Here is an 18,089-nt window from a genome sequence, read left to right as displayed (position 1 = left end):
CCCCATCTATCACTCCCTGACAAAATGAACAGGAAGTGACATCACCACCGGAAATGGTGTCACCACAGGAAATCATATCACCACCACAAAGAAACCCAGAAGTATAAATAGAAAGCAGGAATTATCAACAGTGCTTTGCCCAGAGGTCCACTGAAGATGTTATCTAGTATGGTGAAAAAACTTCTGGAAATGAACCTTCCAGCTCAGCGAGCAAACCTACATCCCGAATCTCGCCCTGACCTACAAATCTTCTCAAAACTCGCATTAAGGAAAATCCTAAAGCGTTCTACACTTACGTGAGGAACAAAAGGATGGCTAGAGTGAGGGTAGGGCTGATCAGGGATGGTGGAGGGAGTGTATGCCTGGAGTTGGAGGAAGTAGGGGAAGTCCTTAATGAATACTTGTCTTCAGTATTCAGTACTGAGAAGGACCATGACATTTCTGAGGATAGCGTGAAAGAGACTGATATGCTCGAACAGGTTGATGTTAGGAAGGAAGATGTGCTGAATATTTTGAAAAGCATAAGGATAGATAAATCCCCTGGGCTTGATAAATTATACCCTCGGTTGCTACAGGAAGTGAAGGAAGAGATTACTGTGCCTTTGCGATGATCTTTGCATCCTCACTGTCCACTAGAGTAGTGCCAGATGATTGGAGGGTGGCAAAGAAAGGGAATAGAGATAATCCTTGGAATTACAAACCAGTCAGTCTTATGTCAGTGGTGGCAAAGTATTGGAAAGGATTCTGAGAGATAGGATTTATGATTACTTGGAAAATTATAGTTTGATTAGAGATAGTCAACATGGCTTTGTGAGGGGCAGGTTGTGCCTCACAACCGTATGGAATTCTTTGAGGATGTGACAAAACACGTTGATGAAGGTAGAGCAGTGGACGTGGTGTACATGGATCTTAGCAAGGTGTTCGATAAGGTCGGCTCATTCAGAAAGTCAGGAGGCATGAAATGCAGGGAAATCTGGCTGTCTGGATGCAGAATTGGCTGGCCCATAGAAGACAGAGGGTGGTGGTAGATGAAAGGTATTCAGCCTGGAGCCCAGTGACCAGTGGTGTCCTGCAGGGATCGGTTCTGGGACCTCTGCTCTTTGTGTTTTTTATAAACAACTTGGATGAGGAAGTGGAAGAATGGGTTAGTAAGTTTGCCAATGACACAAAGGTTGGTGGAGTTGTGGATAGTACGGAGGGCTGTTGTAGGTTGCAATGAGACATTTCCAGAATACAGAATTAGGTTGATCAGTGGGCAGATAGAGTTCAATCTGGAAAAGGGTGAAGTTATTCACTTTGGAAGGTCGAATTTGAATGCAGAGTACAGGGTTGAATGCATGATTCTTGGCAGTGTGGAGGAACAGAGGGATCTTGGGGTCCATGTCCATAGATCCCTCAAAACTGTCTTTTAAGTAAGATGTTCAACTGAGACCTCATCTGTCCTCTCAAGGCAAGCTTTGCAAAGATTTGACGACAGCACAAAATTCTCCCAGGTAACATTTAACCCTCAACCAAACAGAAAATCATTTAAAAAAAAATGTAATCTGGTGATTAATTTATTATGGTTTGTGGGATTTTGCTGTGAGCAGATTAGTGTCAATAGAAGCTACCTTTGGTTGCAAAGCTATTGGATGGAAGTAAATACATGAACATAGGACATTACAGCGCAGTACAGGCCCTTCTGCCCTCGATGTTGCGCCGTCCTGTCATACTAATCTGAAGCCCCTCCCACCTACACTATTCCATGTATGTCCATATGCTTGTCCAATGACGACTTAAATGCACTTAAACTTGGCAAATCTACTACCGATGCAGGCAAAGCATTCCATACCCTTAATACTCTCTGAGTAAAGAAACTACCTCTGACATCTGTCTTATACCTATCTCCACTCACTTTAAAGTTGCGTCCCCTCAGGTTTGCCGTCCCTATACTTGGAAAAAGGCTCTCCCTGTCCACCCTATCTAACCCTCTGATTATCTTGTATGTATCTATTAAGTCACCTCTCAGCCTTCTTCTCTCTAACGAGAACAGCCTCAAGGCCCTCAGCCTTTCCTCGTAAGACCTTCCCTCCATACCAGGCAACATCCTAGTAAATCTCCTCTGCACCCTTTTCAAAGCTTCCACATCCTTCTTATAATGCAGTGACCAGAACTGTACACAATGCTCCAAGTGTGGCCATACCAGACCTTTGTACAGCTGCAGCAAAACCCCCTGGTTCCAGAATTCAATCCCTCTATTAATAAAGGCCAAAACACTGAATGCCTTCTTAACAACCCTGTCAATCTGGGTGGCAACTTTCAGGGATCTGTGTACATGGACACCGAGATCTCTCTGCTCATCTGCACTCCCAAGAATCCTACCATTAACCCAGTACTTTGCATTCCGATTACTCCATGCAAAGTGAATCACCTCACACTTGTCCACATTAAACTCCATTTGCCACCTTTCAGCCCAGCTCTGCATCTTATCTATGTCTCTCTACAATCTACTACATCCTTCGTCACTATCCACAACTGCACTGGCCTTAGTGTCGTCTGCAAATTTACTAACCCACCCTTCTAAGCCCTCATCCAGGTCATTTATAAAAATGATGAACAGCAGTGGACTCAACACCAACCCTTGCGGTACGCCGCTAGTAACAGGACACCAAGAAGAACATGTTCCATCAACTACAACCCTCAGTTTTCTTTCAGCAAGCCAATTACTGATCCAAACTGCTATGTCTCCCATAATCCCATTCCTCCACTTTCTGTATAATAGCCTACTGTGGGGAACCTTATTGAACACCTTGCTGAAATCCATATACACCACATCAATTTGTTTACTCTCATCTACCTGTTTGGTCACTTTGTCAAAAAACTCAATAAGATTCACTAGGCATGACCTACCCTTCACAAAACCATGCTGACTGTCCCTGATCAGATTATTCTTTTCTAGATGGTTATAAATTCTCTCTTATATAACCTTTTCCAACACTTTACCAACAACTGAAGTGAGACTCACTGGTCTGTAATTACCAGGGTTGTCTCTACTACCCTTTTTGAACAAGGGAACCACATTTGCTATCCTCCAGTCCTCAGGCAGTTTTCCTGTAGACAATGTTGATTTGAAGAACAGTGCCAAAGGCTTGGCAATCTCTTCCCTTGCTTCCCAGAGGATCCTAGGATAGATCCCATCCGGCCCAGGGGACTTGTCTAATTTCACACTCTGCAGTATTTCTAATACTTCTTCCTTATGAACATCAATCTCTTCTAGTCTAGATGCAAGTATCTCTGTACCTTCCTCGCCAACTTTTTCATTTTCTATAGTGAACACTGTCAAAAAATATTTATTTAGTGCTTCCCCTATCTCCTCTGACTCCACACTCAACTTCCCACTGTTATCCTTGATTGGCCCTAATTTAACTCTCATCATTCTTTTATTCCTGACATACCTGTAGAAAGTCTTAGGGTTAACCCTGATCCTATCTGCCAACAACTTCTCATGTCTCCTCCTGGCTCTTCTGAGCTCTCTTTTTAGGTCTTTCCTGACTTCCTTGTAACCCTCAAGTGCCCTAACTGAGTTTTCACATTTTGTCCTAACATAAGCCTTTTTCTTCTTGACCAGGGATTCCACTTCCTTAGTAAACCACTGCTCATGCGTTCTATATCTTCCTCCCTGCCTGACAGGTACATACTTATCCAGGACACACAGCAGCTTTTCCTTGAATAAGCTCCACATTTTTAATGTGCTCATCCCCTGCAGTTTCCTTTCCCATTCTATGCTTCCTAAATCTTTCCTAATTACATTGTAGTTTCCCTTCCCCCAGCTGTAACTCTTGCTCGGCGGAGTACACCTATCCCTTTCCATCACTAAAGTAAACCTGACAGAATTGTGATCGCTGTCTCCAAAGTACTCACCTACTTCCAAATCTAACAACTGGCCAGGCTCGTTACCCAGTACTAAATCTAAAGTGACTTCGCCCTTTGTAGGCCTGTCTACGTACTGTGTCAGGAAGCCCTCCTGCACACACTGGACAAAAACTGACCCATCTATAGTAGTTGTACTGTAGTGATCCCAGTCAATATTTGGATAGTTGAAGTCCCCCATGACAACTACCCTGCCTCTCTCACTCCTGTCGAGAATCACCTTTGCTATCATTTCCTCTATATCTCTGGGACTACTTGGAGACCTATAGAAAACTCCCAGCATGGTGACATCTCCTTTCCTGTTTCTAACCTCAGCCCATACTACCTCAGTTAACGAGTCCCCAAACATCCTTTCTACAAATGTAGTATTGTCCCTGATCAACAATGCCACACCTCCCCCTCTTTTACCATCTTCTCTGTTCTTACTGAAACATCTGAATCCCGGAACCTGCAACAGCCATTCCTGTCCCTGCTCTATCCGTGTCTCCGTAATGGCCACAATATCGAAGTCCCAGGTACCAACCCACACTATCAGTTCATCCACTTTATTTCAGATGCTCTCGCATTGAAGTACACACACTTCAAACCAGGTTCTCACTTGCCAGTGTCAGATACTTGATTTGGGAACTCCCGACTCTCATCCTCTTCAGTACCTGTCCAACAATTTTGGTTCCCATCCCCCTGCTGTATTAGTTTAAATCCACCTTAATAGTTTTAGCGAATTTCCCACCCAGGATATTAGTACCCCTCTGGTTTAGATGAAGACCATCCTGCTTGAAGAGGTCCCACCTACCCCAGAAAGAGCTCCAATTATCCAAAAACGTGAAACCCTCCCTCCTGCATCATCCCTGTACCACGTGTTCAACCCCTTTCTCTCCCTATTCCTCACCTCACTAGGACGTGGCATGGGCAGCAAACCAGAGAAAATAACTCTGTTTGTCCTAGCTCTAAGCTTCCATCCTAGCTCCCTGAATTTCTGCCTCAAGTCCCCATCTCTCTTCCGACCTATGTCGTTGGTGCCAATGTGGACCACGACTTGGGGCTGCTCTCCCTCCCTCCGAAGAATCCCAAAAACACGATCAGAGACATCACGGACCCTGGCACCCTGGAGGCAATAGGAGAAAGTGAGGTCTGCAGATGCTGGATGAAGCCCTGATGAAGGGCTTATGCCCGAAACGTCGAATTTCCTGTTCCTTGGATGCTGCCTGACCTGCTGTGCTTTTCCAGCAACACATTTTCAACCCTGGAGGCAATACACCAACCGTGAGTCTCACTCGTCCCCACAGAACCTCCTATCTGTCGCCCTAACTATTGAGTCCCCAATGACTACTGCTCTGCTCCTCTACCCCTTCCCTGCTCCTCTACCCCCTTCCCTTCTGAGCAGCAGGTGCCCCACCGCTTTCCCCTGGTAAGTCATCCCCACCAACAGTATCCAAAATAGTATACTTATTGTTGAGGGGAATGGCCACAGGGGATCCCTGCACTGCCTGCCGGTTCCCTTTCTGTCCCCTAACTGTCACCCATCTGTCTTTTTCTTTTATCTGGGGAGTCACTACCTCTCTGTAAGTCCTGTCAATAACCCCCTCTGCCTCCCAAATGATCCGAAGTTCATCCAACTGCAGCTCCAGTTCCCTAACGCGATTTTCGAGGAGCTGGAGTTGGGTGCACTTCCCACTGATGTAGTCAGCAGGGACACTAGTGGTGACTCTTACCTCCCACATTCTGCAGGGGGAACATTCCACTGCCCTAAACTCCATTCCCACTATTCTAACTCCCGAAGTGACTACTAAAAAAAAGAATTAGGAAATAAACTATTTACCTTATTTTCTTTGAGATTATTGCTTTTTGTTCTTGCTGCCTGTGATTAAGTGGCAATAAAATCGAATTCACTAGATTAGAATATAAAGGGACATTCAGTAAACTCTTGTCAAAATGATTGGGATATTTTGAACAATTTAGAAAATATCTCAATGCAGGATTTTACTCTTTGCATTTGGTGCCAGACAGAGAACAAGGGCTGGATCAAGTTACTACAAACCTTTCCCTAAAACTGCCTTTTAGCTGGTGTTACAGCTGACTGTTGAGGCCAGCTTTTTATTTGTGTTTGTTCCTGTGTACCAACACTGCACCGAAGTCCCACCGCTGAAGATGATTGGCCTCCAACAACAACAACTGTCTGCCTTTGTGCTGGATCTGACTCCAAGCAGTGGGGAGTTTGCCCTTCGATTCCCATCCAGCTGGGGCACCATGGTGCCACACTGCACGAAGTGGGGCATTGACATCATTCCCATCTCACCTTTGGAATTTCATTCACAGGACGGGAGTGTTGCTGGCTAGGCCAGAATTTATTGCCCATCCCTAATTTCCCAGAAGGCATTTAGGAGTCAACTACATTGCTGTAGGAGAAAGTGAGGACCGCTGATGCTGGAGATCAGAGTCGAGAGTGTGGTGCTGGAAAAGCACAGTAGATCAGGTAGCATCCGGGAGCAGGAGAATTGACATTTTAGGCATAAGCTCTTCATCAGGAATGAGGATTGTGGGCCAAGGTCGTGGGGGGGTGGTTGAGAAATAAACGGGAGCAGGGGTGGGGCTTGGATGATAGTCCGGAGATGAGGGTGGCCATTTATAAAAGACATACATATGGACCAGACCAAGGATAGACCTTGCAGTTTCCTTCCCTGAAGGGCATGAATGGACGAGATGGGTTTTTCCACAAACTGTTTTACACTGGAATCTTAATTCCAGATTTTTGATCAATTCAAATACCATCCTCTGTCATGGTGGGATTGGAACCTGGGTCTCATCTAGCGAAAATACCACGGGGCCATTGTCCATCAAGATTAGAGTGGTGTTCGAAATGCACAGCAGGACAGGCAGCATCCAAGGAGCAGGAAAATCGACGCTTTGCGCAGGAGCCCTTCATCAGGAATAGGGGGTTGCAGTGAGAGAGAGACTCACTGAGACTTTTGTCGAGAGATGAGGAGAACTTCTTCAAAGTAGGCATCCTTGCAAGAGGATTCGCAGTAAGGTTAAAATCAACTAGGCGAAAGAGAGGACTGCAGAAGCTGGAGATTAGAGTCGAGATCAGAGTGGTGCTGAAAATGCACAGCAGGTTGGGCAGCATCCGAAGAGCAGGAAAATTGACGTTTTGGGCAGGAGCCCTTCATCAGGAATGATCTGCTGTGCGTTTTCAACACCACTCTAATCTTGACTCTAATCTTCAGCATCTGCAGACCTCACTTTAGCCTTCCCTTTTATCCCTGTCTGGTCCAAGGCTGTAATGAGGTCAGGAGCACACTGGCCCCGGCAAAACCCAAACTGGGCTTCGGAGAGACATAAGTGCTTCTTCCATGAGGTTCCTGATGATTTAGAGTAGCCCGATGGACAGTAATTTGAGACTTGAAGGTAGAGAGTGGCTGATGATTAAACACGGTGAATAGAGGTGGCCAACACTGTCAAACACTCTTTACTGTTTCTCCAGAATCTCGCTGCACAGAAAGCTTACAATAACCTGGATGTCAGTGTGAAGGAGTCACTCCAACAGCGATGGCATTGTTTTGAAAGTGTCCTCAAATGTTATGCACACGAGACATTGGAAGTCATTATTGAGCGCCTTGTCAAACATGAGGTAAGGACCTAATGAGTCGGGATCACTTCATCTATTGGCCAGTGTTGGTAAGTGCTATTCATCATGAATGGTTTAGGTCCTGCTGTTATAGAGGGGGCGAACAGCAAGCTGGAGATATATAGAATCATAGAATCCCTACAGCGTGGAAACAGGTTATTTTGCTCATGGGTGGCATGGTGGCACAGTGGTTAGCACTCCTTCCTCACAGCGCCAGAGACCCAGTTCAATTCCCGCCTCTGGCGACTGTCTGTGTGGAGTTTGCACATTCTCTCCGTATCTACGTGGGTTTCCTCCAGGTGCTCCTGTTTCCTCCCACAGTCCAAAGATGTGCAGGTTAGGTGAATTGGCCATGCTAAATTGTCCGTAGTGTCAGGTGAAGGGGTAAATGTAGCGGAATCGGTCTGGGTGGGTTGCGCTTTGGCGGGTCGGTGTGGACTTGTTGGGCTGAAGGGCCTGTTTCCACACTGTAAATAATCTAAAGTAATCTAATCTAAGTCCATACTGCCACTCCAAAGAGCATCCCATCCCCCTACCCTGTAACCCTGCATTTCCCATGGCTAATCCACCTAACCTGCACATCTCTTGGCAATTTAGCATGGCCAATTCATCTTTGTATTGTGGGAGGAAACCGGAGCACCCGGAGGAAACCCACGCAGACACGGGGAGAATGTGCAAACTCCACACAGAGAGTCATGGAGTGAGTTACAGATTGGAATCTAATCAAGGGGATCAGGGTGATTAAACACAGGATAACAGATATTCAGATGTGAGTTATAGACTAGAATTTAATTGAGGGGTTTTGGTGTAGTTATATATAAGATAACTGATACCTGGGAGTGAGGTGCAGACTAGAATCTAATCAAGGGGATCAGGGTGGTTATATTTAGGAAAACAGATACCTGCGAGGGGGTTACAGACTAGAATCTAATCATAGAATCCCTGCAGTGAAGAAGCAGGCCATTCGGCCTAACAAGTCCACACCAACCCTCCAAAGAGAGCCACCATACCACCCATGCTTTGCTATTCATATATAGAATAACAGATACCCAGGGGTGAGGTATAGACTGCAATGTAATTGAGGAATTCAGAGTGGTTTATATATAAAATAACAGGCATCTGAGAGTGAGCTACAGACTGGAATCTCATCATGAGCTTTTGAGCATATTACGCACTAAATAAATCGATACCTTGAAGTGAGTTACAAATTGGAGTCTAACTATTGGGTCAAGACATACAAAGGATACAATGGGCTGAATGGCCTCCAGTGCAGTGATAATTCTGTGATTGAGATTGAAAGAATTGCATTAATGTTATTAAATGCTGAAAGATGGCACCTCTTTTGAAAGTAACTATTGAATTGTTCCACCAATAACTCACTGAGTGACAGAACACTCAGAGGGATCGAGTTCTGGAACCATGAGGTTGTGCTGCAGCTGTACAAAGCTCTGGTACGGCCGCACTTGGAGTAGTGTGTACAGTTCTGGTCACTGCATTATAAGAAGGATGGGGAAGCTTTGGAAAGGGTGCAGAGGAGATTTACTAGGAAGTTGCCTGGTATGGAGGGAAAGTCTTACAAGGAAAGGCTGAGGGACTTGAGGCTGTTTTCGTTGGAGAGAAGAAGGTTGCGAGATGACTTAATAGAGACATATAAGATAATCAGAGGGTTTGATAGGGTGGAAAGGGAGAGCCTTTTTCCAAATATGGAGAGCACGAGGGGGCATAGCTTTAAACTGAGGGGTGATAGATATAGGACAGATGTCAGAGATAGTTTCTTTACCCAGGGAGTGTAAGATTATGGAATGCTTTGCCTGCAACGGTAGTAGATTCACCAACTTTAAATACTTTTAAGTCATCATTGGACAAGCATATGGAGGTACATGGAATAGTGTAGGTTAGATGAGCTTCAGATTGGTATGACAGGTTGGCGCAACATCGAGGGCCAAAGGGCCTGTACTGTGCTGTAATGTTCTAACACTCCTGGCTTTTATACCATTTATCTTCGATCTATGCCCTTGAGCTGCTGACCCTTGGGACAGTGCAAATAGTTTGTCAAAACCCCTCATCATTCTGAACACCTCTGTTAAATCTCCCTGTGACTGTCTTCCTCAACCTGAGTCACAAATCTTCTCAAAACTCGCTATCTTCCCTTTAAGAGTTTAAAATCACACAACACCAGGTTATAGTCCAATGGGTTTATTTGGAAGCACTAGCTTTTGTAGTTTTGGTCCTTCATCAGGTGGGGTTCATCAGGTTGTGTGATTATTAACCCCTGTACAACACAGACTCTGCCACACCCCTCTGAGAGAACTTCTCTCCATCTCTCCACAGATCAGAAGATACTTCCACCTTGGGGACGTTCTAGTAAATCCCCTTGAAACCCTCTCCAATGCTTGGCCATTCTTCCCAATGTGTGTGCCCCAGGCTGAACCCCAGCCCGTGATTTATAAACCTGACATAATTTAAACATTGAGGGATAATTTTCCATGTGGGATATTCTAAAATAAGAGATATGAGCCAAATGCTGGTGAATGAGACTAGATTTATGTAGGATATCTGGTCAACATGGACGGGTTGGGTCTGTTTCGATGCTGCGTGACTCTAAGAGGTCTTAGCTTTAAGATGAGGGGTACAGATTTAAAACAGGTATGAAGAGGAATTACTTTTCCCAAAGGGTTGTGAATCTTTGAAATTCAAACCCCCAGAGTGAGGTGGATTGAGTAAATTTAAGGAGGAGATAGACATTTTTTTCATTTAGTAAGAGGTTAAAGTGTGATGGAGAGTAGACAGGAAAGCGAGGTTGAGACCAAGATGAGATCAACCATAATCTTATGAAATGGTGGAGCAGGATTGAGGGGCTGAATGGCTGTCTCTGCTTCCTATTACATTGTTAATGGACTTCCTTTGGTAGGACTGATCCTGCTTTATAAAAATTGTTACGTACTGGCTAAGATGGATGAAGATGTGATATTTCCTTGCTTCTCTTTCCGTAACTGCCTCTTGTCTTTTTCCTCAGGTTCATCGATTGGTATTGGTAAATGAGGAGGATGTTGTGCAAGGGATTGTCTCACTGTCTGATATGCTCCAAGCACTGGTCCTGTCTCCAGCAGGTATAAATGCTCTTGACTCCTGAGCACTCACAAGTCTTCTCTTCTGTATCATTCTAGAGTGTTTCAGGTAGGTAGTGAGCTGCTTGTCTCATGGGCTTGATCTAGACTGCACTCGAGTGATGACAAGGAATCAGCTCCGGTCGATTGCAGACCGAATATACAATGTAGTTCGTTTCCATACATCTCCAGTTTCCAAAAGTCAACTCTGCTCCAGAAATTGCATGGATTTTTGCAAAGAGTAGGGATCCGCACTACATTTTATTTTGATCCAACTGCGCATTGTGTAAATGAAGAGCTTTGGCCCTTACTTTCAGTCTTAACTTCTGCACAATGCCTATGGTTAACAGCTGTGGTTCGTTGTCCACAATTTTGTGGGTGGGGCAGTGAGGGTGGTGGGTGCAAGGACGGGCGGGGAGGGGTGTGGGGTGTGGTGGAAGGTGGAAGGATTGATGGCCACTTTTGGACCGGAATTGCTTTGTAGAAAACACTACACCGGTCCAACCCTTAAAGCTTCCCCTCAGCACATGTGCAAACCAGAAATAGTTCCCACCAGTAAATGTGGAAACATCAAAGTATTCCCCCGTTGCATGTGCAAAATCTTGCTGAAATTAACGTATTCTCTCTGGGACACTAAGAATGGAGACTCAACAAGCAAGAGAAAATAAAAGTATGGAACTCTACTGTCTGATGATCTTCCAGTCCAGGTGGGCCATGAGTACATCACTGGCAAGGAGATGGCTAACCAGTGGGAAGATAGTGGTGTAGTGGGTTCGTAATCCAGGATCCAAGGATAATGTCCTGGGGTTCTAATCCCATTCTGGTTAAAATGTGAATTTAATAAAATTCTGAAAATGAGAGCTTTTCTAATGCTGACTATTGTTATGAACCAAACCAAACTCCCCCAAAATATATTAAGATGATAGCCTAGATCTCGACTTGCTCATATTTTAAAGGCAAGTGTAAGGCATTGTGTTCAGATGCAATTCAATTGGTCAAACTACAGGTTTGAAGCTAAACACGTTTTACTTTTATACTACAGTTAAAATGCAAACAAAAGAGAAAAGAATTGGAATAATTTAACTCTATTGGAAAACTTAACAGAATAGTAGATTATTTAACTACTAAGCAGCAACTGTTCCAATCTAGTAACATCCCATAAATACACCTTTGGTAAAGACTAATGCAGTAAAATGGTTTGTCTCAGAGAACCCCAGCTTTTAATTTTAACAGAGGGAGGATTAAGAGCTTCCATATCCAGCTTCAAGACCTCAACAACTGCTGAAAGCTAAAACTAAAAACCCCTTCATGCTGCTTCTATTGTTTCAACGTGTTATAAAAAACTGTGGCTAGCTGGGCTCAGAATAGACAGCTGGGCTTCAAGTTTACAACACTTACTTTCAAAAGAAACATAACAGAACAAATCCTTCTTAAAGGCACATCTCGTAACACTATGTAACCATTGGTCATAAAAAAACGTTGGTTCACTAATATCCTTTAGGGAAGAAAATCTGTTGTTCCTTACCTAGTCTGGCCTTCATGTGACTCCAGACCCAGAGCAATATCGTTGAATCTTAACTATCCTCTAGTCAATTAGTGATGGGCAATAAATATGGCCTGTCTGGTGACACCCTGATCCCATCGATGAATAGAAGGAAACAAAGACTTCATGAACAGAAATGGTTAATTTATTTGGATCTTTTTTAAAAGTCATTGAATAAGTAGTTTCACCTCATTGCAAAATTGTCAGTATCCCTTAAACATTTAAGTGAGGTTTTTGCTTAATGTTTAAGGGATACTCCTCAGACCAGCGTACACATGCAACTAATGATGGTGAGGATTTCTGGTTAAGGTTGCCAATTCTGATTAGATCATTCCTGGAAGGATCAATTGTGCCTCCACACCTTGCTCCACCTCCAAACTTGTGCAACTGGTCACTCTCACGCCATACTGTCATCCAGCAGCCAATTAGAAAGTGAACTGAACCTGATTGGGTGCTCGATATATTCCCTGACTTCAAAACTATTCAAAGAAAATGTTTTAAGAAAATGTTTTTGTCAATGATTTCCTTTTCCAAGAGTTGACCCAGAGATCAATCGCAAATTCCTGGAGAAACCAGGACAATCCCAAACAATTGACTAACCTACCCAGGTCCATGTGTGCTATCCAACTGTGTGAATCGCAATTTGCAAACTTTCCGTCTCACACAAATCTGTGTGATCCAGAAAAGGACAAAACGTAAAATAAAATCCAACTCAAATCAGGAGGAAAAGACAATCAGGAAACCTCTACTCATTCTCTCTGGAATAAAACCACTCTGGAAGAGTATCCTGGTCTTTGACAATGTTTCCAGGCGCCTACCTGTTAGCTGAGGTGGTCTCCACTTGGAGCAGATCCAGTTTTCATTTGAAGGAATTCAGTGAACCTTAACAACTTTTCTATTCTCTGGGAATGAAACCACCTCCTGATATCAAAAATAGTTCTCGATATGCATGACTTAAAAATTGTGATAACTGCTCCTCCCCATTCTACTTAGATGAAACAAGACATCAATGTGAATATAATCTATTCCCTTTCTCATCTTGTAAACATCGTGATCAGATCAAAATCTATTCTTCTTGTATAATGCCAGCCTTTTGAGCTGATCTTCATAAATAAAATGTCTCAAACTGGGACTGAGTCTCGTGATCTACTCTGTACACTCTCCAAAACTCTAATACTGTATGAAGAGGTGAAAACTGGACACACCCTTCCAGCTAGGGTCAGGCCAAGGTTTTGTGAACAAAAGATGCTTGGATTTATTGTCAATAGTTCAGTAAATGCAAACCAAAGCCCTATTCACTCCAATTATCTCTTCACATTGTTGCTCATGAACATTTAGGGATTGAGGTGCAAGAGATCCCAGGCTCTTTCACCCCAAACCAGCTGAGGTGATGGCCTAGTGGTATTATTGCTAGACTATTAATCCAGAAACTTAGCTAATATTCTGGAGTCCTGAGTTCAATTTGAGTTCAATAAAAATAATCGAATTAAGAGTCCAATGATGACCAAGTGTTGTTCGTCAGGAAAAACCCATATGGTTCACTAAAGTCGTTTAGGAGGGAAAACTGTCATCCTTACCTGGTCTGGCCTACAATGACTCCAGACCCACAGTAATGTGGTGGACACCTCGTTGCCTTTTCAAATGGAAAAGCAAACCACTCAGTTCAAGGACAGTGAGGGATGGGATGTGCCAGTGACACTTACATCCCATGAAAGATGAAAGGAATGAAACTTCAATATATTTAAAAGTTATTTGTTAGTCAGGGCCACAAGGCAGCACTAACAGTCCTGACACCCATACATTTCTTAGTAAGATCTTCAAACATACAGATCATTCTCCCCCATTGCCTATATTCGGATGTCTAACTTATTTCTGTCTTGATAACAATAAAATACTGCAGATGCTAGAAATCTGAAACTAACACAGGAGATGCTGGAGAACTTCAGTCTTGAAGAAGGGTTGTATCGGACTTGAAACATTAACTCTGCTTTCTCTCCACAGATGCTGTCAGCCCTGCTGAGTTTTTACAGCATTCTCTGTGCTTGTTTCTTATTTAGTCTTGCGCTTTTTCAAAATATTTGGGGAATGGTGGGTTTGCTGCTGGGAACTGTGGGGTGGGAGTTGCAGGGTGATGGATCACGAGTCTGAATTAGAATGAGGATAAAATGATGCCTTCTATCATTATTGCACCCATCTCCCCCAATCCCCCCCTCCCTTATCTTCCTTAAGTAGATGCTGGGATAACCTGCTTCTGTGCTCGTGTTTGTTGCATTGTAAATGGTTTGAAATGATTAATGGACTGCCAAGCTAACAAGATAGTAGCATCAAGCCTTCACTGTCAATCTCTGTCTGCTTCAGTGAAATGCATGGTGATTGACTTGACCTACTTGCAAGCATAAGGTGTGTGCTCGTTTGTTGAGGGAGCTTATTTATAATATTATGCAGACAAGTTAATCACTCAGCACTGACAGCAAGCGCTCTAGTGCATGAGAAGTGTCAATATGGTGCATTAGAGGATGATTTAGTGATGTTTGACATTAAAATGTATTCTGGGGAAAGGCTAAAGGCAGACTGATTCCGTATCTAGGGCTGCCAACCCTCCAAGATCAAAGGGGGTCTTTAGGTTTGCAAATATAAATTCAGGGAGAAAGACCATCAGAGAATTAAAATAAATCACAGTCTCAGAAATTATCTTTCTGAAGTTTTTTTTGTCTTGAAAGTCATGATAACCTCATATTTTCAATGTTGTTGAAAATTATTATGTCCCATATCCTCCTCATTTCCATCCTAAATATCCTACCCTATATCCTTAGACTGTGACCCCTGGTTCTGGATTCTTTTGTCATTAGGAACATCCTTCCTATTTTTACCCTGTCTAGTCCTGTTAGAATTTTACAGGTTTCTGTGAGACTCCCCCTTAATTTTGCTGAACCCAAGTATATATTATCCTCATTGACTTAGCGGAATTTAGAGGAAGTGATGGCCTAATGGTATTATCATGGAACTGTTAATCCAGAGACCCAGGTAATGTTCAGGGGGCCCGGGTTTGAATCCTATCACAGCAGATAGTGGAATTAAGAGGTTAATGATAACCATGAATCCATTGCCCATCTGGTTCACTAACATCCTTTAGGAAAGAAAATTGCCATCCTTACTTAGTCTGGGCTACAAGTGACTCCAGACCCACAGAAATGTGGCTGACTCTTAACTGCCCTCTGGGATAGACTGGCCTAGCCAGTGATACATTTATCATGCAAATGAATAAAAATAAATTAATCCAGTTTCTTTCCATATTTTGGTCTTGTGTCTCAGGGATCAATCTGCTAAACCTTCTGGGCAGAGTGAAGAGAGAAATGGGTATTTGAAAGCCCTTCATCATATGAATAGGAAGGGTTTAGATGGATATGGGCCAAGTGCTGGCAAATGGGACTGGATTAATTTAGGATATCTAAAGTTGGACCGAAGGATCTGTTTCCATGCTGTACCTCTCTATGACTCAATGACTCTATGATTAAAAGATAAAAACATACATAAGATATGATTTGGAGATGCCGGTGTTAGATTAGGGTGTACAAAGTTAAAAATCACACAATACCAATTCATAGTCCAACAGGTTTATTTGGAAGCACTAGCTTTCAGAGTGCTGCTCCTTCATCAGGTGACTGTGGAGTCCGTAACCACCTGATGAAGGAACAGAGCTCCAAAAGCTAGTGCTTCCAAATAAGCCTGTTGGACTATAATCTGGTGTTGTGTGATTTTTAACTATATATAAGATAATGATACTAACTAAAACTCTAATCCTCTGTAAATTCCCTCTTCAAAGGTAAAGTTTCAATAATCTTACTGGATCCTAGGGCTACTCTGTCAGAGAGAGAAAGACTGATGGTGGTTTAACTTGAGGGCCACCATGTGTCAGGTGAGGGGTGAGGTTGAAAAGGAGAGAGCCTTTCATTGTGACTTCAGGTGGTGTGATAATTGAAACTGTGCTGCTGGTGCCATTGTGAATCTCAAACCAGCCATCCAGTCAATGACTCCAAACTCCCTCTTATCCATTACACCAACTTACTAATAAATAAGAAACGTCTATTATTGACGGAGGTAGATAAATAATGGAAAGTCAGATTGAGGTGAGGAGAAATGTCTTCACCCAGAGAGTGGGGAGACTGAGGAATTCTATACCACAGAAAGTGAGTGAGGCCTAAACATTCAATGTTTTCAAATGAAGGTGTTTGGTTCGCAGCTGAGGATACTAAGATTACAAACAAGTTAAAGACGCACACACACACACACACACAAACACACACACATACACACACACACACACACACACACAAATAACTACAGGGAAAATAGCAGAGTTGGAATGGACAAACTAACACTTTAATGAGCAGGTCAGAGACTAGGAATTCTGCAGTGAGTAACTCACCTCCTGACTCCCCAAAGCCTGTCCACCATCTACAAGGCACTTGCCTGGTTGGGTGCAGATCCAACAACACTCAAGAAGCTTCATACCATCGAGGACAAAGCAGCTGCTTGATTGGCACCACGTCCACAAACACCCATTCCCCTCCACCTCTGACACTCAGCAGTAATGATGTGTACCATCTACAAGATGCACTGCAGAAATTCACCAGATATCTTCAGACAGCACCTTCCAAAACTACAACGACTTTTATCTAGAAGGACAAGGGCAGCAGACACATGGGAACATCACCCCCTTCAAGTTCCCCTTCAAGCCATTCACCATCCTGCCTTGGAAATATATCACTGTTCCTTCAGTGTCACTGCATCAACATCCTGGAATTCCTTCCTTAAAGACATTCTGGGTCAACCCACAGCACATGGATTGTAGCGGTTCATGCAGGCAGCTCATCCCTACCTTCTAAAGGGGCAACTAGGGATGGGCAATAAATACTGGGCCCAGCCAGTGACGCTCCCATCCCAAAAATGAATGCAAAAAAATGAGATTGAGGTAGACTTAATGGACTAAGTGACTTCCTTCTGTGTTCTACTATTCTAAACTTCAATGATAATCTGAGTCAAAAAGGCATAGTCAGGAGAGTTACAAGCCTTCGTGCTCATGTTTGTAGATAAAATCGTCAACCATCTAAAGTGGAGACCCAAAATATTTTTGTTCATTCCTTTTGCGTTTGTTCTCTAGGTGTTAATGCAAGCTTCCTCTGCCATGCCTGAAGGTCAAAGGACTGCCACATGGGGAAAGAATGGATCCTGAGTTTCTGGGATGTAAGTGGATCTCAGAGAAGAAGGATGTGAATGGATGAAGTGACCAGCAGGTTGGCTGAATGTCTCACTTGCCGACTCTGATTTCACATCCTCAGTGGAACGGACATTCTGCAGAAACATCATCAATGGATTTAATTCCTTATTTATAGCTTACAGATTAATGCTTTGTTCCGATCTGTGCTGTTTTCGGGCTTTAACCACTTTAATTGAAGAAAACGAAGGTGTAATAATGGTGTACACAGGAAGTCAGAACCTTTGGAAGCAGAATGCAGTTTGTGAAATGTGTTTAACTCTTGAATGGCATGTTTGAGTTAGGGGCTGTAGCATTGTCATGCTGCCAGGACTACGTCACACCACCTGGTCAAGGGGGCTGTGTCATTGCTGTCATGTAATAGAGGGTGTGGAGGAGTCAGTGTTGGACTGGGATGGACAAAGTTATAAATCACACAACACCAGGTTATAGTCCAACAGGTTTATTTGGAAGCACTAGCTTTTGGAGCGCTGCTCCTTCATCAGGTAACTTTGGAAGAAGATCATAAGACACAGAATTTCTAGCAAAAACAATTAGTGTCATGCAACTGAAATGATATATTGAACAATCTAGATTTGTTCAATATATCATTTCAGTTGCATGACTCTGTAATGCTTTGCTATAAATTCT

General features: G+C 43.3%; 1 protein-coding gene across 6 annotated transcripts in view; it reads left to right on the top strand.

Annotated features, from left to right (window-relative positions):
- Positions 1-17,851, top strand: part of prkag3a (protein kinase, AMP-activated, gamma 3a non-catalytic subunit) — a 62,191-nt gene extending 44,340 nt beyond the window's left edge. For 4 of the 6 annotated variants that reach the window (XM_060828257.1, XM_060828259.1, XM_060828255.1 and 1 more), the window contains 3 exons: positions 7,391-7,537; positions 10,551-10,644; positions 17,346-17,851. In XM_060828257.1, coding sequence (XP_060684240.1) covers positions 7,391-7,537; positions 10,551-10,644; positions 17,346-17,377 — 273 coding nt within the window. In that variant the 3' untranslated portion in view covers positions 17,378-17,851. Of the gene's footprint in view, positions 1-7,390; positions 7,538-10,550; positions 10,712-17,345 lie in introns of all 6 variants that reach the window. The other 2 variants (XM_060828258.1, XM_060828256.1) reach the window with 1 other exon arrangement.
- Positions 17,852-18,089: the final 238 nt, after the last annotated feature.

This window comes from Hemiscyllium ocellatum, chromosome 7 (assembly GCF_020745735.1).
Source record: "Hemiscyllium ocellatum isolate sHemOce1 chromosome 7, sHemOce1.pat.X.cur, whole genome shotgun sequence".
NCBI lineage: Eukaryota > Metazoa > Chordata > Chondrichthyes > Orectolobiformes > Hemiscylliidae > Hemiscyllium > Hemiscyllium ocellatum.
Note: the sequence above shows the minus strand (reverse complement) of the source record. Positions and strands in the feature narration are given on the sequence as shown.